The sequence below is a fragment of the Theropithecus gelada genome, chromosome 1, assembly GCF_003255815.1.
Source record: "Theropithecus gelada isolate Dixy chromosome 1, Tgel_1.0, whole genome shotgun sequence".
Classification (NCBI taxonomy): domain Eukaryota; kingdom Metazoa; phylum Chordata; class Mammalia; order Primates; family Cercopithecidae; genus Theropithecus; species Theropithecus gelada.
In genome coordinates, this window is record NC_037668.1 from 198,633,777 (window position 1) to 198,656,201 (window position 22,425).

General features: G+C 40.7%; 1 protein-coding gene across 1 annotated transcript; it reads left to right on the forward strand.

Annotated features, from left to right (window-relative positions):
* Nucleotides 1-1,962: 1,962 nt before the first annotated feature.
* Nucleotides 1,963-21,655, forward strand: TADA1 (transcriptional adaptor 1). The gene is made up of 8 exons (XM_025356926.1): nt 1,963-2,255; nt 8,556-8,647; nt 8,905-8,970; nt 14,208-14,305; nt 15,716-15,925; nt 17,807-17,958; nt 19,882-20,044; nt 20,445-21,655. Exons 1-8 carry the CDS (start codon nt 2,182-2,184, stop codon nt 20,595-20,597), a joined length of 1,008 nt encoding a protein of 335 aa, XP_025212711.1. The 5' UTR covers nt 1,963-2,181; the 3' UTR covers nt 20,598-21,655.
* Nucleotides 21,656-22,425: the final 770 nt, after the last annotated feature.

Consider the following 22,425-nt stretch of genomic DNA (forward strand, 5'->3'; position numbering starts at 1 on the left):
CTCAGATGTCTGTTCTCAGCAACCTATTGAGTTAACTCTACTAGTTACTCTCAAACCAGCTTGTAACCAGCTGGATGATCCAAAAAATAGAAGGAAAAAAAAAAAAAAACTAAACATTTGTCAAGTACCTTGCTCTTTAAAAGCATTTTGACACACATTCTCTGAAGCTATTTATTAGTTGCACTATGCATTGTACAAATATTGCTATAAGTAAAAGGTTTAGAATTAGTTTCTTTAAAGTAACCTTCCAAATTACAAGTGGTTTTAATATTCATTTCCTTTCAAAAAAATTTGTTTTTTAAAGTCAAGGTCTCACTCTGTTGCCTAAGCTGGAGTGCAGTGGTGCTCTCATAGTGCACTGCAGACTTGAACTCCTGGGCCCAAGCAATCCTCTCACTTCGGCCTCCCCAGTAGGTGGGACTACAGGCATGTGCCACCACCCCCGGCTTGGTATTCATTTATAATATTGTGTCCAGAATTGGTTTCTTCCGGCGGGTTCTTGGTCTCGCTGACTTCAAGAATGAAGCTGCGGACCCTTGCAGTGTCTCTTAAAGTTCTTAAACATGGTGTTACAGTTCTTAAAGATGGTGTCTGAAAACCAGCAGAGAGGAGATATGTGTAAAGGGACAGAGCTATGTGATTTGTTAAAGTCAAGTTAATTAGAATGCTGAGTGCAAGTGTGGGGGTTAAGTGGGAAGGCCAGTGGTGTGTGAGGTACACAGGTAGGGTGAGTTCAGTTCATGAGAACATTTGAATGCTGGAGTCTGGAATTTGTTCAGCAGAGAGTGGGGAGCCATGGAAAACTTAAGTGGATATTTTTAAAATGTGTCAAAATTTACCCGGAGTTTTGACACAGTGAGGAAACTTTGCCTGATCTTTGTATCTCCTTTCACCTGTACATCTCCAGTACCCAAAGAGTTCCAGACACATCATAGGAGCTCACTGTATGAATTCAAGTGAAAAGAAGGTGCCCTGCTGGCACTGCAGCCAGGACAGGGCTTGTGGGTTTAGGTTGGGCAGTGAGGAAGTTGAATGAATGAACTTAAGGGGACTTCTTTGGAGAAATCGCACAAGATTTAAAAGCTATCTAGGATTATTTAAAAATCTTTGGGAGGCAATTTGACAATATACACCAAGGCATTTATAAATATTCCTATTTGATCCAGTAATTCTATTTGTTGGACTCTATGCTAAGGTAATAATCCTAAAGGAGGAAAAGTTTTACGCATAAAGAAGTTTTGCTTCATTATGCTATATGCTTCGAAAGCAGTATTACAGTATTGCTTTTAACAGAAAAAAAAATGGAAACAGTCTAACAATTGGGAAACAAGTTATTGTGTACTTTCTATCTGTGGGGGTATTTAATATGTTGTCATTAAAATTATTATAAAGACAACATAATACTACAGACAAATCCTTAAGTTTAAAAACGTGCAAAATTGAACACAGAGTATTTTAAGTCATGGGGGTGTGAGAAGTAAAGGAGAAATCCAAGTGTTTGTCCGGGAGTGGTAAAACACTTTTTCTTTCTTTTTATCTTTATCCTTCTGTGTATTTTCCAAATTTTACATAATTACCTCATTTACTCAAATACTTACTAAGCATCCACTATGTGCCAGTCGCTGCTCTAGGAACTGCGGGTAATAGTGAATAAAACACAACTCCTGTCCTCGAGCCATAACTTTTACAAGATAAATCAACTAAATGTCATATGAGACGATTAGTGCCCGGGGAAAAATAAGGCAAGGAAAGAGTAAAACTGATACTGCATCTACTTTTTGAAATGGAGCGGTAAGGTACTCCTCCAGGCAGAAGGACAGCAGGCTGAATTCGGAATTGCCGAATGAAAGCGGTACCAGAATGAAAGGGCTTGGGACCCGCCAGCCTGCCAGCAACGCGGCAGCCGAGGCGGGGCGCGCGGCTTTAGGTTGGGCGCGCGACAAGGTGAAGCGGATCACGTGACTCGAGGGGCGGGAGGAAGACAGCAGAGTTTGGCTGGGCACCTTCCCTACAAAAAGGCGGGCGGAGCCGAAAACCAAACAAACGACTTCTGAGAGATTGGGGGCGGGGCTGACGGCGGCAGGCTTAGCTTCCAGAGCCAAGGCCTTCCGCCGCGTTGGTTTTTTGGTTGTTGATCGCGGTGGCCGGGCGGTCTGCGGTCGGGCTGAGACGCGCGGAGCAATGGCGACCTTTGTGAGTGAGCTGGAGGCGGCCAAGAAGAACTTGAGCGAGGCCCTGGGGGACAACGTGAAACAGTAAGAGCTGCCCTAGCGCAGCGTCCAGGCCAACACGCGGGTACTCTCCTGGCCTCGGGCTGCCAGCCCGCCCCGGAGACGCCCGCACCGCCCGGGGGCCTGTGCAGCCTTGAGTCCACGGCGGTGGGGCTTCGGGGTTTCTCCGGCCGGGGCGGGGCGGCCACCTGAACTCACCGCCCTGGAGGGACCGAGCCTCCTGGGCACCCGGGAGACCCCGGCGGGCGCCTTTGCTCGGGACTCTCTGCCCTGGGTGGGGCGGGAGAAGCGCACTCCGCACTCAAGGGCCTGCTGAGCAGGTGCGGGCCCCAGCGCGGGCCTGCGGGATGCGGGAGGCTGACTTGGGCGGAGTGAACCGGGCCCTGTGCGCCCAGCCAGAGGGCATCGCTCAGGGCGGCCCATCCCTGGAGGGCTTCCTGGAGGTGAAGGCCTGTTGAGCTCGTGTGATCTGCTAGGGATTATCGGTAAGCTCTTTTGACAGCAATTTCGTAAGGCAGACGGACCCTCTGGTGAAATCATAGTCATTGAACACTACAATTATAGTGATGATAGCAGTAGCGGACATTTAAACATTTTGAACTCACTAAATATATTATCTAATCCTTACAACAGATGTGAGGTAGGTACACTTGTTATTCCCATTTGACAGATGAGAAGACTGAGACACCTAGTGCAGATAAGTAACTTCAAAAGTCACTGTCAGGGTTGGGACCCACGCTTTTGATTCCCGACTGATTTCTTAGAGGGGCTGTAAAGGATCCCAGAGACGCCCAGCCAGACCTTCATCCAGGTTATGGCAGGGGACCTAGTGCACAGTCGGGTTAGATTCAGAATGGCCAAGGGTAAAATCAGTATCTAGCCAAGGCCAAAGCCAAACAGCGTAAAAGGAACCTCTGGGATACAAGGAAGAGTTTGGAAATTTTCAAAACGTTGTTATTACAACTTTATTTTTCAAAAATGTAGGAAGCAAATGTAAACATTTAAAATTATAGTGCCTGTGTTTTTGCTGCTAGATGGCTTCTGTGGTATTCTACACATTTGCATGACTCAATGGATGCATACTTTTAAATGATGTTGGTGGAGGAGCAATTTGGGAATACTTAATTTTTCTCCAATACTTTCTTTTCATCCTTCTCTGTTCTTTATTATTACTGGATTGAAATTACTTACCTTGGATGTCATCCATGAATTTTGTAGTTTTTCCTTCATGTGAAATTTTGGGGTGGCAGAGTTGACAGTCTACTTTTCATCCTAATAAGATAGTAATGGAAACTATAAAAAGACTAGAATTAAAATCTAAACTGTTATTTTAGCATAATTAATTTTTGGTGAACATTTATTTACTCCCAGAGACATGTTCCCCTTTTTTTTTTTTTGGATTGGGGTCTTGCTCTGTGGCAGAGGCCGAAGGACAGTGGCCTGATCACACAGTTCACAGCAACGTTGATCTCCTGAGCTCAAGAGATCCTCCCGTGCCGTGAGCCTATAAGTGGGACTATAGGCACACCCCACCAATCCTGGCTGAAGTTTTTTTTTCAGAGGCAGAGTTTTGCTGTGTTGCCCAGGCTGACCTCAAATCCTGGCCTCAAGCAATCCTCCCGCGTTGGCCTCCTAAAGTTCTGGGATTACAGGCATGAGCCACCACACCCGACTATAATGTTCCCCGAAAGTTATCTTTTAATATTCATGTTCACTGTGCTTATTGAATTAAATATTCTTACTTATTTTAATAGGTAAAATTGACAGCTTTCACCCTAATTACTATAGGTTTTTACTTTTGTAATACCGACTGATAAAATTTACCTTTTTTTTTTGAGATAGAATCTCGTTCTGTCGTCCTGGCTGGAGTGCAGTGGCATGATCTCCACTCACTGCAACCTCCGCCTCCTGGGTTCAAGCAATTCTCTGCCTCAGCCTCCTGAGTAGCTAGGATTACAGGCACCCGCCACCATGCCCGGCTAATGTTTGTATTTTTAGTAGAGACCGGGTGTCACCATCTTGGCCAGGCTGGTCTTGAACTCCTGACCTTGTGATCCACCTGCCTTGGCCTCCCAAAGTGCTAGGATTACTGATGTGAGCCACGGCGCCCAGCCAAAATTTACATTTTTAAGCACATAAGAGGCATTTCACTCTGTTCCATCTACAGTGTTTACAAATATTTGAAAGCGAATGTTTACATACCAAAATAAATCTGAAGGACCTGGTTTGTGTATGATTGCCTTTAACCCTGATTGGATGCAATGGTGACCTCTGTCATCTCATACTCATCAGTTACAGGTTCAGGGCTGCCAAAAGTGTTTTTGAAGTTAGCATTCCTTATTTAGGTTTTAAAGGCCAAAACCGACTATGTGATGTTGGTCAAATACTGATGCTGAAGCTAAATTTGGTACATCTGGAGCATGAATCCCCACTGAAATGCAATCAAAAGAAGTTTTTATGCCTGAAACAGTTAATGGTATGGTATAGTTCTAAATTTGTTTTTCCATTCTCTCATTGTTCTTTTCCCTTCTCCTTAAAAAGTACCTCTTGGTTAAATAGTAACACTGCTGTACTGTACAGTCATTTCTTATATTTCCTCCATGAGCAGTTTGCTTTGGTTTGCATAGCCTATTTATAAGTGTGGTCCTTGGCGGTAGGCAAAACATACAAGGTTATGCACAGAGGCTGGATATGAGTTATTTGCTATTTATCCAGTGGTCTGAACATCCTTCATGTCTGACTGGTTGAGTTGTGTGCCCAAGCTGCTTCCAGGAAGACATGGGCTTTGCTAGACAACTCACTTTGTTTGGTAGCCAGTAGAATGCCATGTTCCAATAGGTGCCTTGTTTCTGTTATAGATTTGATCATATGTGATTTCTTTATGTATGTATTTATTTATTTTGAGACAGAGTCTCACTTTGTTGCCCAGGCTGGAGTACAGTGGCGCAATCTCGGCTCACTGCAACCTCCACCTTCTGGGCTCAAGTGATTGTCCTGCATCAGCCTCCTGAGTAGCTGGAATTACAGGTGCCCACCACCATGTCTGGCTAATTTTTGTATTTTTAATAGAGACAGGGTTTTGCCATGTTGGCCAGGCTGGTCTTGAACTCCTGACCTCACGTGATCCACCTGCCTTGGCCTCCCAAAGTGCTGGGATTACAGGTGTGAGTCACTGCGTCTGGCCATGATCATGTTATTTAATATTCTTTAGATATATCCAGTGCTTCGTAGTCTGACCTACTTACACTTCTACCCATTGTCCTCACCTTCACAGGGATTGATTGACTTTGTTTTTTGGTATTTGTCCTTAATCCATTTGTGTTGCTATAAAGGAATAGTTGAGGCTGGGTAATTTATAAAGAAGTTAATTTGGCTCACAGATCTGCAGACTGTACCAAAAGCATGGCACCAGCATCTTCTGGTGAGGGCCTCAGACAGCTTCACTCATGATGGAAGGTGAAGGGGAACCCGCATGTACAGATCACTTTTTTTTTCTTTTTTTTTTTTTGGAGACAGTTTCGCTCTTGTTGCCCAGGATGGAATGCAATGGCACAATCTGGACTCACTGAAACCTCTGCCTCCCGGGTTCAAACGATTATCCTGTCTCAGTCTCCCAAGTAGCTGGGATTACAGGCACATTCCACCACACCTGGCTAATTTTTGTATTTTTAGTAGAAGCGGGGTTTCATTATATTGGTCAGGCTGATCTTGAACTCCTGACCTCAGGTGATCCACCTGCCTTGGCCTCCCAAAGTGCTGGGATTATAGGCGTGAGTCATTGCGCCCGGCCTGCAGATCAGTTTGTGAGAGGAAGCAAGAGATGGGGAAGGTGTCAGGCTCTTTTTTAACAACCAGCGCTTGGAGAATCTCTTGCAGGAACTCACAGAGTGAGTGAGCTCTCACTCATTACCACCAGGAAAGATCACACCAAGCCACTGGTGAGGAATCCTCTCCCATAACCCAAACACCTCCCATTAGGTTCCACCCCCACCATTGAGGATTAAATGTCATCATGAGGTTTGGTCAAATGTCCAAACTATAGCAGTATTGTTGAGGGAAACAGTCATTTGTCTGTGGCTATACAGTGAGTTAACACAGGGACCAGGATTGGAGAGCAAGTCTTTTAACTTTTGGTAGCTAGTTCTAGCTCTTTGGGCTAAAACGTTTGCCACTGGAGAAAATAGTTTGCATTATTTTGACAGAGCTCCCTGGTGGAGCCTTGTTTTAGTTCTGGAACAAGTTCACTCATTCCAAATATATATCTGCTTCTTATAAAATACTGACATAGGACTTTTAAATAATAGAGTTTTTCTCTAGGTTACTATTTTTTTGTTGTTGTTGTTGAATAGGATGGGATAGGAAAAGACCTTTGTTTTTCTGTGGAACTTTATTTTATTTATTTCATTATTATTCCTGTCCTTTAAAAAATGTATAAAAGTGTCCACTGTTGGGAAGTTGCTGTTAATCGATTGACTAATGAATGTACAGCTATCAAGTGGAAAGGGTACCAAGCTCTAGAGCGGCACGTGTTTTGTTGTTGAGTGAAATGGGCCTGAAAGATGGCAGTGTCATGGGTTTTGGGCCACTTAAGACCCCATAAAAGTGATGGGTTTTCTCCTGAAAAACAACACAACAACAAACATGAACCCAAAGCTTTGCATGCAACTACATATGATCATAGTCAATTACATACAGAGATACTAAGATGATGTGAAGCTAATCCACACACAGGGGGAGTCCTGCCATGGGCATAATATGGCAGTGAAAATATTAAATCATCCCATTTAGAAATGGTTTTTTTTTTTTTTTCCTGTTAGGAACTCAAGTACTGAGTAATTTTTCATCCCATTCCATAAACAAGAAGCAGCTTCCTTAAGTACCAAAACAAGGGTTGTGGATGTGATGTGAAAAGTGACATATTTTACTCTAATTTCTAACACTCTTGTTAAAGTGTAAAAGGTTAAGTCATTTTTTTTTCTACCAGTTACCTAGTAATTTTTATTATTAGGTGTTGATTTTCACTTTAAAAACTACCAAGTTTCTCATATCCCTAGGCATTTTCTTTGTGCTGAGATGTTTAGAAACCCAATTTTTTTTTTTCCAGCCAGTTAGATTGAAAGTTGAGTTTATTTGAAGGGAAGGATGTCACCTAAAACAAATATAAATGACTACTCCCCTCTCTGTTAAACACACACACTTTGAAATGTGAATCTGAAATGCAGGATTCTGGAGAGTAGGTCTGTTAGAAAGGTGACAATGAGAAACAAAGGTATAGCTGTAGTGTTGGGCTAAGTGAATCACGAGCCCAATTCTGTGACTACCTGCCAATTCCCTTTTACTTGTTTTGAGACAAGGTCTTGCTCTGTCACCCAGGCTGGAGTGTAGTGGTGTGATCATGGCTCACCGCAGCCCTGACCTCCTGGGCTCAATCAGTCCCTCCACTTCAGTCTCCCAGGTAGCAGGGACTACAGGCATGCACCACCATGCACAGCTAAGTTTTGTATTTTTTGTAGAAGGGGGTTCCGTCATGTTGCCCAGGCTAATCTTGAACTCCTGGGTTCAAGCATTCTGCCTGCCTTGACCTCCCAAAGTGCTGGGATTACAGGCATAAGCCACTGCGCTGGCCAGTCCCCTTTTAGGGAGGATTTTCCTTTCTTTGTTGGTATTCTGATTCCTAGGTGTATTAGTTTGCTAGGGCTGCCGTAACAAAGTACCACAGACTGGTTCGCTTAAACAACAGAAATTATTTTCTCACAGTTCTGTAGGCTGGAAGTCTGTGATCAAGATTTTGGCAAGAGGCCTCTCTCCTATAGATGACAGTCTTCTTGTTGTGTGTTTACATGGTTATTTCTTTGTATGTGAATGTGTCTGTGTCCTAATTGCCTCTTCTTATCTTAGACACCAATCATACTGGATTAGGGCCCACCCTAATGGCCTCATTTAAATTACTATTTAAAGGCCCAATCTCCAAATACAGTCACATTCTGAAGTACTAGGGTTAAGGCTTTAACATAGGACTTTTGTAGGGGGACACAATTCAGCCCACAGAGCCAGGGAATGCAGAATTTCCTTTCCTGAGAGTTGGAGCATGTATGCTGAACTTGGGGAAGAAGCAAGATCTGTTCGTGCTGTAGCCCCAGCTACTCAGGAGGCTGAGGTGAGAGGGTAGCTTAAAGCCAGAAGTTCAGAGCCCTGATTGTTCCCCTGCACTCCAGCCTGAGTGACAAAATAAAACCCTGTCTCTAAAAAAAAAAAAACCACCAATTGAAAACAAACTGGAAGCAGCCAAATCTGTGGTTCTTAATATTGTTTCTGCCTCTACAGATACTGGGCTAACCTAAAGCTGTGGTTCAAGCAGAAAATCAGCAAAGAGGAGTTTGACCTTGAAGCTCATAGACTTCTCACACAGGATAATGGTAAAATAATTATCTGCGGAGTTATTTTACTATTCTATAATTTTCCTAGATTTGTGGTAAAGTCTTTTCCCTTTTTAAAAAGTAAAATTTGGGTTTTGTGGTGTATAAGGTTATCTGAATAATGTGGATATTTAAAATTAAGTATAAAGCGTGGCAGAATAGGAGATATCCAAAATCCTGACAAGCTAGACCAAAGTTGTGGTTTCCTTGTGTTGAAAATGTTTTGAATTTGATTGTCACTGTCTTCCCTTTTTCAGTCCATTCTCACAATGATTTCCTCCTGGCCATTCTCACGCGTTGTCAGATTTTGGTTTCTACACCAGGTAAGGGAGTGGAAATACTTCCAGTGTGTGTCAGTTAGCAAAGCACTAGACTTTAGCTTTCTCTAATAGACACAGCTAGTGTTTGTAAAGCAGATGTTTTTGAACTGCTCAGAAGAAACATTTTATTAGGTAGATACAAATTCTTTTACAGAATCTTTTTCTTTTTTAAAAGCAAAAACTCTTTATTTTTGAGAAAAAGGTATGATTTCTCGTTTTTGATTCTTGGCATACATTTTAATTCTTTCCAGTGGAACCCAAACCTCCAGAACCCTTTTCAGTGTCATCCAAAGCTTGAACTTCTATTTCTGGAGAAAAAATCTGTTCACAAATGAGCTATGCAATGTGATCACCATTTTTGACACCAAACTTTTCTTTGCCAAAACTGAATAGTACAACACCAACATTTCGTCTATAATCTTCGTCTTATGATGCCAGCTCCTACATCAATAAAGTGTTTTTCAGCCAAGCCAGATGTGGGGCTTCTCTTTTCTGACACCCAGAAGGAAGAGCTATCTGAATGTTCATTGTCACAAGCGCTTTCTCCCTAGGTAGTATTGTGTAATCCTTGGCATGTCCAAGTCCTAGCCCCCGTGGACCCCTGGGTCCGGGCATGTTGTGATGGGAGAGCTGGGCAAGGCTACTCTGTGTGCCACCCTCCCCCACAGGCCAGTTTGCTCAATGGGGGAAATGGTGGTGTCCTTCAGAAAAGGGCATGGGAGAGCCAGAAGGCAAGCGAGGAGATAGCCCTGGAACAAGAGGGCTCAGGGTGAGCACCGAAGCAGGGACTGTCCAAATAGGCAGAGCCTTTGTAAAGCAGGCCATGTCCCTGTGCTTATATTATATTGCCTTTTGGTATTGACTCCCCACTCAGCTACATTTTAGATTACGTAAGTAAATGAGAAGTGAGGAAGAGGATGGGAAGTCTGGATGAAGAAGGTAAGGGGGATGAAGAGAGGGCAGTTGGTGTTAGGTGTCCTGTACCTAAGGGATACCTAACTTGAAAGGTGTCCGTAGCTTTCGGGAGGTGGAAGAACCCAGCATATGTTGGGAACCTGGACTTCCACTATGTCCTTAAGCAAGATAGCACCTGAAAGGTCAAGCTTCAGCTCCTGTGTTTGGCAGATTATTGGCAGAGAACAAGAGGCAGGGGATAGTAGCATGTTGAGGGGGTAGGTAGAAACGAAACCTGTCACTTTAACCTGAAGAGAAGATTAAGCTATAAGTCACCTCTTTCAACCATCTTAGTTTAATCAGTCAGAAACAAGTAATTAAATACATTGAAAACTTTCCTCATGATAAAAGTCATCCTGGACTTTTTAACAAAAATTAGGCCAAATGATTTATTCAGTAGTTTTTTTGTTTCTAAATTGCAATTTATATCTATTCATAAGACTACAAAAGTTACCATTAGAATTGTGCTTACCAACTCCTGTTGTAGATTAAATGGAAATTTTTTAAGGTCTTAGGGTGATTCTGATGATCATATACTGAAAGCTTATGTTTTATCTATAAATGCCTAGTATTTTTTATCCTCTCTCTCTGTTTACTTCTACTGTATGATAAAGAACTCACAGCCAGGGCATGGTGGCTCATGCCTGTATTCACAGCACTTTGGGAGGCTAAGGTGGGCGGATCACTTGAGGTCAGGAGTTGGAGACCAGCCTAGCCAAGATGGTGAAATCCCCTACTCTGCTAATAATACAAAAAAGAAAATTAGCAGGTGTGGTGGTTAACACTTGTAGTCCCAGCTGTTCAGGAGGCTGAGGCACGAGAATCGCTTGAACCTGGGAGGCAGAGGTTACAGCGAGCAAAGATTGTGCCACGGCACTTCAGCCTGGGTGACAGAGTGAAACTGTGTTCAAAAAAAAAAAAAAGAATTCATGTAAGATCTCCTAACACCTCATTCGTTGACCCTCAAAGAAGTCATTAATGTGTAGTAAACTGTGACCACTTGCTTGTGGAGTTGTATTAGAGAGCAGTGACTGCTTCCCTCCCCTTACCACACTCATCACCGCACATTCTTACACTGTGTCAGATTTTTGATGTGCTAGTTAATTTATATACAAGTAGACTTTAGCCATTCCTCTTTTGTGTCCAAAGTTAAATCATAATCTACTTTGTTGTATAAAATTTAATTTGATCAGAAAAGCCAATATTGTGAGGATTACATCTTACTTTTTAGGGAAGCATATTGTAAATGGCCACATATGCAAAAGATAAATGGAGTGATCAGAAATAAAAACCCTGGTTGATAAGAGTCAAGAGACTTAGGTTCAATTGTAGGTTTTGCCACTAGCTTACATAATACAGTTACTTGGGTGTTCTTAACTTTCACATTTATAAAATAAGTACAGCAATATCTACCCTGTAGGATTATGAACTTACAAAAAAGTGATTTTAAAAATAAAAAATGCCAGCCAGGCTTGGTGGCTCAAGCCTGTAATCCCAACACTTTGGGAGGCCAAGGTGGGTGTACCACCTAAGGTCAGGAGTTCAAGACCAGCCTGGCCAACATGGTGAAACCACTTCTCTACTAAAAGTACAAAAATCAGCTGGGCGTGGTGGCAGGCACCTATAATCCCACGTAGTAGGGAGACTGAGGCAGGAGAATCGCTTGAACCCGGGAGGCGGAGGTTGCAGTGAGCCAAGGTTGTGCCACTGCACTCCAGCCTGGGCAACAGACTAATACTCTGTCTCAAAAAAGAAAGTGAATTAAATTAAAAGAATAAATAAAAATTGCCAAACAAGTGTTGAAGTGGTATTCGTAAGTATAGGTGGCTGATTTTAATTAGATAAAAACCTTTGATATTCTGAATGCTTGTTAATAGTTATTTTAAAACAAATGAAGAAGCATTTGGATTTTGAGAATGTATTCTTCCATTGAACACCCCAAATTTCTCAAAATGAAATTAATATTTGTTAGCAACAAAGAGAAGATTTCTATTAAAAGTAAAATATAGTTCTTTGTACCTCACAGTTTTGGATGGGTTGTTTTCTAGTTTTCTAAACTTGTCAGGAAAGATGATATTAATAATAATATTTGTTGAGTGCAGCATACTAGACACTTATATGCATTGTCTTTAATCCTCACAACAATTCTGCAGGGTAGGTGTTAGCCTGTTTTTATAGATAAAGACACAAACTTCAGAGAAGAGAAAACAAAACAAAAGAAAATAAAAACTTGCCTTAATCCTGGATGTGCTGGATCAAAACTGAAATCTAAGTGCTACTAAAAAGCCTTCCCTTTTGTCATGGTTAGGCCTTACCATGCTTTGCTTGGCCATACAGCAGCAGCTGGTAAACTCTGAGTTTGCAGGCCTGCTCCTTTGCATCATCATCTGCATGTTCAGCCTACTTTCCTATCATCACTTAGCATCCAGTTTCATTTATCAGGAAGAGATTTCTTGGGAAAATCATCTAAGATTGACTGACCTTATCAAGTGAGATCTGTGCATGCCAAAGATAAGAGGAACCTGACTTCCCAAACAGTTCTTTTTAAGCTGAGGAATCTGGAATATTTTTTTTTGAAAGCTTTAAAAACGTTTATTTCCAAAAATATCAAAATTGCAGGAACATTTTACTATGATTATGGGTGATTTTTTTCTTTCTTAAACATTTTTTTGTTTTAAGTGTACTATAGTGAGGTTGTATTCTTTTTTTTTTTTTTTTTTTTAACATTAAACAATATATATTCATGGTTTAAAAAAACATCAATAGCACAGAAGGTTTTACGATAAAAGCTTTTTCCCACCCCAGACCTATTTCCAAAGGCAACTACTTTTTGTTTTTTTGTTCTTCTGGTGGGACTTCTATAGCCCTCATAGTTGCTTAAATTTGTTTCTGGATTTACTGATTTTAACATCTCTGTCTTATTGCTCTGTGTTTGAGATTTCCTCAACTCTTTTGGCCTTTCTGTTGAATGCATTCTTTAATTCAGCAATTTTAATAGCATCTTGTTTCATGGATAAACATGTTCTCAAAGTTTTCTGCAGATACCAGTTGGAAATTTTATCAGAATTCTTTTGCATTTCCTGTCTAGGACCTCTATTGTTTTGTTTTTGTTTTTGTTTTTTTAGCTTGCTCTTTCTTGTCATGTGAAAGAATGTTGTCAAATATCTGGTGATTCATTGTTGTCCTTTTCATGTTTTAAGAATGAAGCATAAAACTGCCTAGAGACTTTGCTTTAGAGTGAGCCGACAGGAAGCCTACTGTTAAACTGGGGTCTCCCAAATTCCTGTATGCAGAGAGCTTTGCTGTAGGGTACCGACATCCATACCAACTACCTTAGTAAATCCCAGAAATTGTGTTCAGTTTAACTAGAGAAGAGTCCTTATTCCCTCCCCACCTTCCTTCTAACCCCCTGCCCCAGCTATTACAAATACCCTGCTCTGTGTCATCTGTGCATGGGAATGAGCCTTCATGGGTCTGTGACCTGCAGTTGCACAGAAGGGCCCTGCACTTGGGTTTGTACCATCAGTATCTTGAAATCCTTAATTTTTGAACATGAGGCCCACCACTTTGATTTTGCACTGAACCCACTTTTGGGGGTGAGTGAATGGGTTTCTGTGGATGATTTAAGGATATAGACATTCCATTAATTTTGTTTTTAGCCTTACAGATCCCTCCTCGTTTCCACTCACTCACATTCTCCCAATCCAGGTTGTGGGTTTCTACCAGGCAGGTTGACGTGCTTCTGCCTCACTTGCCACCTTCCTTGCCTAGCCTAGGTTACAGCTTCCATGGGTCTGCTTTGTGAGTCTGCACCCTTTTAGTCCATCCTAGAAATTTGTTGACATCTCATCGTGTCTGCCACTCATTTTCCATTTTAATCTCTGTTGTGCAAGTGTGCCATTTACCTTCCTTACTTTCATATTTTGTAGCGTGTTGGTAGAGGAGATAAATACATGTGCTCAGTTCATCATCTTAGACCAGAATTTGCTGGTCTAGTCTATGATAATACTACTGCTAATAAACAAAACACCCAGTAAACAGTAATTAAAAATATAAAAAAATTTGTCTTCCTAAAAAAATTTTAGTTGCAGCTAGGAAACAAAAATGTGATTTGAGAGGATTGATGATTTTATTTAGAGAAGTAGAAAGAGAAGATTTTGATTTAAGCATTCATTATTTATTTGCATTTCATGAGCATTCCATGCTTTTTACCCCAAATGAAAACAAACTTAGCAGTTATCAGTTGTCCTTATTTTTACTTATGGTTATATATTTCTGTCTCCTAGACGGTGCTGGATCTTTGCCCTGGCCAGGGGGTTCTGCAGCAAAACCTGGAAAACCCAAAGGAAAGAAAAAGCTTTCTTCTGTTCGTCAGAAATTTGATGTAGGTTGTTCTTTAATAGATCTTGGTAATGATTGATTGAAGTACTGGCGTGTTGGGATTAGCTTTAGTTTTTAAATGAATATTAAAATACTGGTAGTAGAGTTTTAAAAAAGGGAGTATGATTTGGGAAGAACAGGGTTTCAAGGATTGTGAGTCCTAGGTGTCTAAATTTTATAGTTCTTGTTTGTTGCTTAAATATTAATGTTATCATTAGTACCTAATGATTTTTCAGTTATTCAAAACAATGCCTTTGTCTCTCCTCTTAAATATTTTTCTTGAATGAATAATGTTTCTTGGATGAAGACATCTGTCCCAAGGGCTCAGGCAGCCTGCAGGCCTTTGGTGGGATCTTGGTGATCCCCAGCTGGGCCCTGAGCCTTTTGGGGACTAGTAGAGATGTCATGAAGGCATTTGGCTATAAAATTTGGAAGCATTTTAAAACAAATTGCTTTTTTCAGTGTATATTTAGAGAAAAGAAACTTCCCCAAAGTAACCCTTTTATAGGTTTATGGGGTATTGATAGCTTTATTGATTAACATCAATAAACAATTACTTATTTTCACCTTGACTCTATGCTTTATATCAGTAAGAATCTAAAGGGCATCGGGATCTGTAGAGAGACATGTCTGATTTAAAAAGACATGTTCAGTATAAAGTAGTTCTGTGCTTGGAAAATGGAAAAATAACTGTGTTGGTTTCATAATATCAATTTCAAACAGGGACAAAACATCTTCACTGCAAAATCTTTTATATTGGCCTTAAGCAAAAGCTACCGGGGCATATCTCCCAGTGGTGATGGAGAATATGAATGGGCTATCAGAATCTCCCAGGGGAAGGCTGAGATTTTATGAATGAAAAAGACTGAGATAAATAGTCATGACTGTATCTTAGGTTCTGTATTGAGAATTCTAAGTAGAAAATAACAGCAATTAAATAGTTACACTACATAGCATTATCTTGGAATATTTGTTACTAGATCTGCCATATTGGTTAGCTAGGCTTTTAAAGATTTAATTGAATCATTCATTATATGTTTGTACTTTTAGAACCTACTTGCGGTTAGATTTAAAATGCTCTGACTTGTTTGAATATAGTTCTATACTTCTCCTTCTCCGTCAGTTATTTTTAACACAGTGCTATACATTCTGTGATCACCAAGGTATTAATTGAATAGAATAAACTACTATGCAAACTATCATTATTCCCCTTAATCCATGTCTTCATTATTATCTTGTATTGGATGTGAATTTGTGATTATTTGTGCATGAATTAACTTTTTTTCCCCTTAACCCCTGTGGTATAGTTTTGGTGGCATTAATTTGTAGGATCTCGACTTCAATACAGGAGTTAACTTTTGTGTCTTGTTTGCCACTGTGATGAGTAATTTTTAAAAGTTTTTCTTACTCATAGCATAGATTCCAGCCTCAAAATCCTCTCTCAGGAGCTCAGCAATTTGTGGCAAAGGATCCCCAAGATGATGACGACTTGAAACTTTGTTCCCACACAATGATGCTTCCCACTCGAGGCCAGCTTGAAGGGAGAATGATCGTGACTGCTTATGAGCATGGGCTGGACAATGTCACCGAGGAGGCAGTTTCAGCTGTTGTCTATGCTGTGGAGGTTGGTTTGTGTTGGCAGAAATAATCTTACAGGTTGAATGTGATAGGCTTGTGTGTTGTTTAAAGTCGGTATTGCAAGAAAAGAATCCAAATGTCACTCTGATTTCACAGAATTGTCATTGTTGAAGTTTTCTGTTTTTTTTTTTTTGAGACAGCGTCACTGTCTCCAGGCTGGAGTGCAGTGGCACGATCATGGCTCACTGCAACCTGGAAATCCTGGGCTCAAGCGATCCTCCTGCCTCAGCCTCTCAAGAGCTGGGACTACAGACTTGCACCACCATACTCAGCTAATTTTTTAAACAAATTTTTGTAGGGATGCGGGTCTATGTTGTCTAGCTGGTCTCGAATTCGTGGGCTCAAGTGGTCTTCCCGCCTTGGCCTCCCAAAGTGCTAGGATTTACACATGTGAGCCATACCACACCTGGCTGAAAGTTGTTTTCTTTTAAGAGGAGAAACTCATTACAATCCAAATAATTGTCTTCAGGTAATAGACTAAGCTTTTCAGAAAGGTTATTTATGGCATAACTCTTCTGGTTGATCTGATGTTTTGCCAACAGGGGAACAGTTTTTAAGGAAAGAAATGAAATTGAGAATCCTAAAGATTATAGTCACTTGTTTTTGCTGTGATACAGCACCGAAAAGTATTAGTCTTGGCATCTAAACAGCAGGATTCTTATCTCTGCACATGATTTCATTCATCTATTCATCTTATTCATTTAGTTAGTTGACAAAACTAATTTGACGTTGAGGTCTATAGTGCATGGGTATAGTCAGGTGACATTGGATTTTCAATTCTCTGAGCCCTATTTTCTTCATCTGTACCTTAAAAATAATAACAGCTGTCTCATGAAGTTATAAACATTAATATAAGTTATAAACATTAATATATAAGTTGGTGTGCAAACCAACTTTTAAATAGTATAATAATGTCTTGATATAAGTGGATTTTCCTTGGTATAATTGAAGCACCCTGCCTGATCCTGGCTCCCCTACAATGGTACCCTATAATGGTATCCTGGGACGAGTTCTGTCACTATTTTCACAGGCTTCCTGAACCTTTTCTTGTGTACTTGGCTCTCATGAAAGTGAAGAGAAATCAAGTACCTAATTTATTTTGTGCTTATTTCCTATATATCTGTTGTTTATGTGGCTTTTGAGAGAGCCAAGGTTCTTTTCACACAAGGATTTTGGTTCCAATAATATCAGATCTTAAAACTTTTTGTCCTATTTTAAAGTTTCAGCATAGTTTGTCTCTTTTTAAAAAGTCATTTTTGCTCACGCCTGTAATCCCAGCACTTTGGGAGGCTAAGGTGGTGGATCACCCAAGGTCAGGAGTTCGAGACCAGCCTGGCCAACATGGTGAAACCTCGCCTCTACTAAAAATACAAAAATTAGCCGGACCTGGTGGCGGGCATCTGTAATCCCAACTACTCAGGAGGCTGAAGCAGGAGAATTGCTTGAACCTGGGAGGCGGAGGTTGCAGTGAGCCGGGGTTGTGCTACTGCACTCCAGCCTGGGCAGTAAAGCAAGATTCCATCTCAAAAAGTCATTTTTGTGTACTTCTTTTAAAGCCATCTAAAAATCATTTTTGAGAGAGAAGAGCCAATTTAGAGATGTAAAGACTTTTCAGATTTCATGTATAGCAAGCCCATCTTAAAGAGAACTATTAATGACAATAAGCATGTCCCCCTCTTTCCCATACCCTCCTACTCCTTTGGTGTGGCTCTGTGGCTCTTCATATGAACGTTCATTTGGTTCTAGCGTATACTAACCTATTGTGCATCTCCGTCTAAATGCCAATAAATGTTTTTTGGTCAATGGAAGTTTTATGATTTTCTTTTAAAGAGGCTATCATGCTATTTTTCTTTTCTTATTTTCACAGAATCACCTGAAAGATATACTGACGTCAGTTGTGTCAAGAAGGAAAGCTTATCGGTTACGAGATGGCCATTTTAAATATGCCTTTGGCAGTAATGTGACCCCGCAGCCATACCTGAAGAATAGTGTAGTAGCTTACAACAACTTAATAGAAAGGTAAATGACGTTTCTTGTGATTTTCTTCCATCTTTGGTAGTTGTTTATACTCCTCTTATGTGTAAATAATTAATTGTTAAATAATTGTGTTTTCATAGGTTTAAAGTACCTTTAATAGGAGTACAATTTTATTTTTTAAAGTCTGATACTTGCTTGAGATCTAGTGAATTATTTTGGTACTCCTTTTATGAGAAGTGAAGTTGCAGAGTTTGGCTGCTGCATGTGGGTTTAATGTGCTTGTCCCCCCATCCCCCCTCCCCAACTTTCTTAGGGGGAATGGAGTAGTGCATAGGCAGTGCATCCTGAGGGTTCCTGAGGGGCATCACCTGCCCAGTGGGGAAGTGAGCCTGCTTTCAGTTAGAGGCAGGGCCTGTGATTGTTGGGTCACAACTGGGTGTCTTGGTGGTAGGAGGAGGAGGAGTGGTAGGTGTTACTCCAGGCCCTCATCTGGCTCTTGTAGGCATAGCTCAAGATAGTGGCCTGTGCCTGGTGTCATCACATTGCTTTTGGCCTCCTGCTGTGCAGACGTGGTCTCTCAGCTCACCTCTGGGATTCCTGTGTCCTCTTCCCATTGAGGGCTTCAGGATGTCTCTGTGTCCTGAGTCACCCCTTTATGAAACAGCCTGGATTACTCTCATCCCTGTGTTGTCTTTCTTATCCTTCCATCTCTCTTTGTCCTCCACTTTCCCCAAAGGGAATTCAGTCTGAATTTTAAACCTTTGAGAAATAAAAAAAAACAATAATATAATTTTCTTTATGGTTACTGAAGTGACTTGAATTTCTTGGGATTTGCTGGACTTTGCATATCTGGTTAGTTTGGGAGAAGAGAGGTACAGAGATAACTGGGACTTGCAAGTTCAGAGAAAAAAGTATGTATGACTGGGAAGGCTGGCAGGGTGATTGGTGAAGTGACAGGAAGGGAAGGCAGGAGGTGTAGGTGAAAAGCTAAGAGAGTTGGATAGAGAAAATGTTGATACCACATGTGGGAGTTTGTGCCAGTGCCCATTTCATGGCTCTGAAGACCTTTACAGGGGTCATGGGCCTATTTTAACCCATCTTAAATTGGGTTCACTGTTTAGATTGCCATATGTGGTGATTTATTGTCTGAATCCCATTCAAGCGTATCTGTTTGGGATCATTCTTCTCTAGAAAAAAACAAATCCCCAAAAGTGGCTCCTTGTAGTGGGTGATGTTGGGAGCAGCGTCTGGCCCTGGCGGGACTCCCAAGCCCTCTCTGCCCTGCTGGCTGGTCTCTGAGGGCTTTTGCCTCTCTATTGGCCACTTGTTACTCTAACAGGGCTGCTTTTGTCTGATGCTTCAGTCCCACGCTAACGTTCCACTGTGCTTTCCTCTGAGTTACTGCTTTACTCTTTTGTTTTACCTCTTGATATGTCCTCAGCATTGTGTAGGTTATCTCCTACTGGGTTATGAAGTAAAACCCATGTCTGACTTCTCAGTTTGTATCTTCCTCTATTTTGGGAAATTGGCAGGTTCTGGATTAATTTTCCCCACTCTCCATATTTGCCTGTTGCTTCTGTGCTATGTCTTCTTTTCTTCTCATTTATTTTAGAACGAGTTGTCTCCAGTACCATTCACCTCCGTTTTAAATGTTATATTCCTGTATTTAAGGTCTATTAGTTTTTTCAACTGGAAGCTCTTTAAGGGTAGGAAACAATTTTGGTTCAGTATCCTGAACTAAGTATTTTACCATTGTGGAAGAAGGAGGGTAAATGTAGTTGCATTACGTTTTATTTCCAGCCTTTACACATTAAAATTACAGACTATTCATATCTACAGGAGTAGACATTGAATGGATTTCTAATTCAATTAAATATATTTTTAATAAGATTCTAGCAGGCCACTCCTGTCCTTGTTGTTTGGTTGTCTCGATGCTGGGAATATTTCTGAAATTTGTATTTTCAGCCCTCCAGCTTTTACCGCTCCCTGTGCTAGTCAGAATCCAGCTTCTCACCCACCCCCTGATGATGCCGAGCAGCAGGCTGCACTCCTGCTGGCGTGCTCTGGAGACACACTGCCTGCATCTTTGCCTCCGGTGAACATGTATGACCTTTTTGAAGCTTTGCAGGTAAGTCTTGGCTCCTTAAAGTTTACCTAGATTTATGGATAGGTTAAAAGAGTCTTTAAGTCTACAAAGGTACTCACTGTTTTTTTTCCACTTCTTGGCTTTGTGTTTTTCAGTTTTGTCTGTTATAAAAGCCATTATTAATACTAGCCTCATTTTTCAAATCCTGAAAATCTCCTTCTATCTCCCCAATAAAGAAAGAAAAGAAAAAAAATCCCTCATTCTCCTATTCCTGTTTCAGAAGCTTGTTATTTCCTTATTATTATTCAATTGGTGATTCATTTTAGTGTCTGACTGAAAGTTTATAGATGTGTGTACATTTTGTTGATCTAAACCCTTCTATATGTCTGAAAAATAAGTCTACTGAAGTATAATTGGAGACGCGTTAATTTTTTAATCCCAGGTACACAGGGAAGTCATTCCTACACATACTGTCTATGCCCTTAATATTGAAAGGATCATCACGAAACTCTGGCATCCAAATCATGAAGAGCTGCAGCAAGACAAAGTTCACCGCCAGCGCTTGGCAGCCAAGGAGGGGCTTTTGCTGTGCTAAATTAGGATTTGAGGGTGTGGGACCCTCACCAAATTCATTGATTACTGCAAATTGAATGTTTTTGGGGTCCACATTTCAAGGCTGAAGTGTATAGTGTATATATAACCTTTCCTATGGAAATGTGACATTGAGTACATTTTGTGTTGCTATTGTGAAGCCATTAATATAAATCTTTGGTAATGACCCATATTTCTATATGTGTGTATGTTCCCAGTTGTGGGAGCAGGCACTAACGAAATCCTGTGCCTGAAATGGAGATATTTAGGTACCTGAGGCTTAGTGTCCTGTGGTTTGCATGTAAGATAGATGACATCGTAAAACAAAGAAGCTGTTATAACTTAATCCCCCTGATCAGCAGGATATCTGTGTGTTCAGTGACGTCATACATTCTGTATCTAGTAGTCTAAAATTTCTGCCTTTCTCCTAAAGAATGTGTTCTTGCATTTTGGTTGAAATAACCTACAGTGTTAACAATCAGATACCTCCTTTAGTGACCAGTTTAATTTTTAATAGCTATAGATAGCACCTGAGAAATTTATCACTATAACTCCACAGGAAATATGACATGGAAATGCTCTGTGTACTAAACAAAATAAAGTCCCTCTTTGCATTTAAAACCAAAGTCAAAACAATACTCTTGTAATGCAGTTAATTAACTTTACGCCTTCCCATGACTCAAGTTTTGTTAAATAGGCCCAAAAACTTTGATTGGCAGTTTCTTTGGTTAATTATTCCTATAGAATGTATTTTAAGAAATCTATACAAATTGGATATATGCTTGGTAATTCCCCAGTTTCTAGGAGGTACCTGTTTCTACCGTTTCAAGTGATAAAGTGAAAATAATTTACATTCGACAGTGTTACTGATAACAAACCTACTTTAAGAGATATGTTGCTTTTTACTTAAGGGATAGTGTTGATAGATAAATTAGAATGTATAGATAGGTTTGTCTCGGTCTAAATAATGGCTGTATAGATATGTATATATGGTTCACATATCTGGATCTGTGTATTTGATTTTGTACTTTAAATGTGACAAATAAACCTTTTGGGAGAAAACTTTGTTGTTTATTAAATATTATAATGAATATTGCCTTCTACAGAAATATGAAAATTGTCTGCTTTATGAGGGCTTGGCAGAGACTTCTCAAAATAATGTACTAGATGAGAAAGATTAAAAAGCAGATTCCAATTAAGGTATGCCATTTCTTTTCTTTCTTTTTCTTTTTGAGATAGGGTCTCACTCTGTCACCCCAGCTGGAGTGCTGTGGTGTGATCACGGCTCATTGCAGCCCTGACCTCTGGGCTCAGGTGATTCTCCCATCTCAACCTTCTATGTAGCTGGGACTACAGATTCGCACCACCATGCCTGGGTAATTACAAACTTTTTTTTTTTCTAAAGACAGGGTTTTATCATGTTGTCCAGGCTGGTTGTGAACTCCTAAGCTCAAGCAATCTGCCTTGGCCTCTTAGAGTGTTAGGATTACAGGCCAGAACTACTGCACCTGGCCAGGTATGTAATTTCTTATGTATAGATTAAGGCTTGGAAAAAAAAATCAATAGCTTAGTTTCAGTTCTTGGCACAAGCCATTAGTTTTGGGTGAGAAACTACGTAAGAACTTTAAGGGCTTGGAAGAATTTGAACAAATACTCCAATATAGTTTTGGTTTGGACTACTTATATACCTGGGCCTTAATGCTGCCTAGGGAGTATGTGTGAAATTTCATAGTTCCATAGATGGAGAGGCAGCCAGGAGCCTTGACCATGTCCTGCTGTCCATTGCAATGTCAGGTTCCATAGGCTGTATGGCTGTATGTACAGCACAGAGG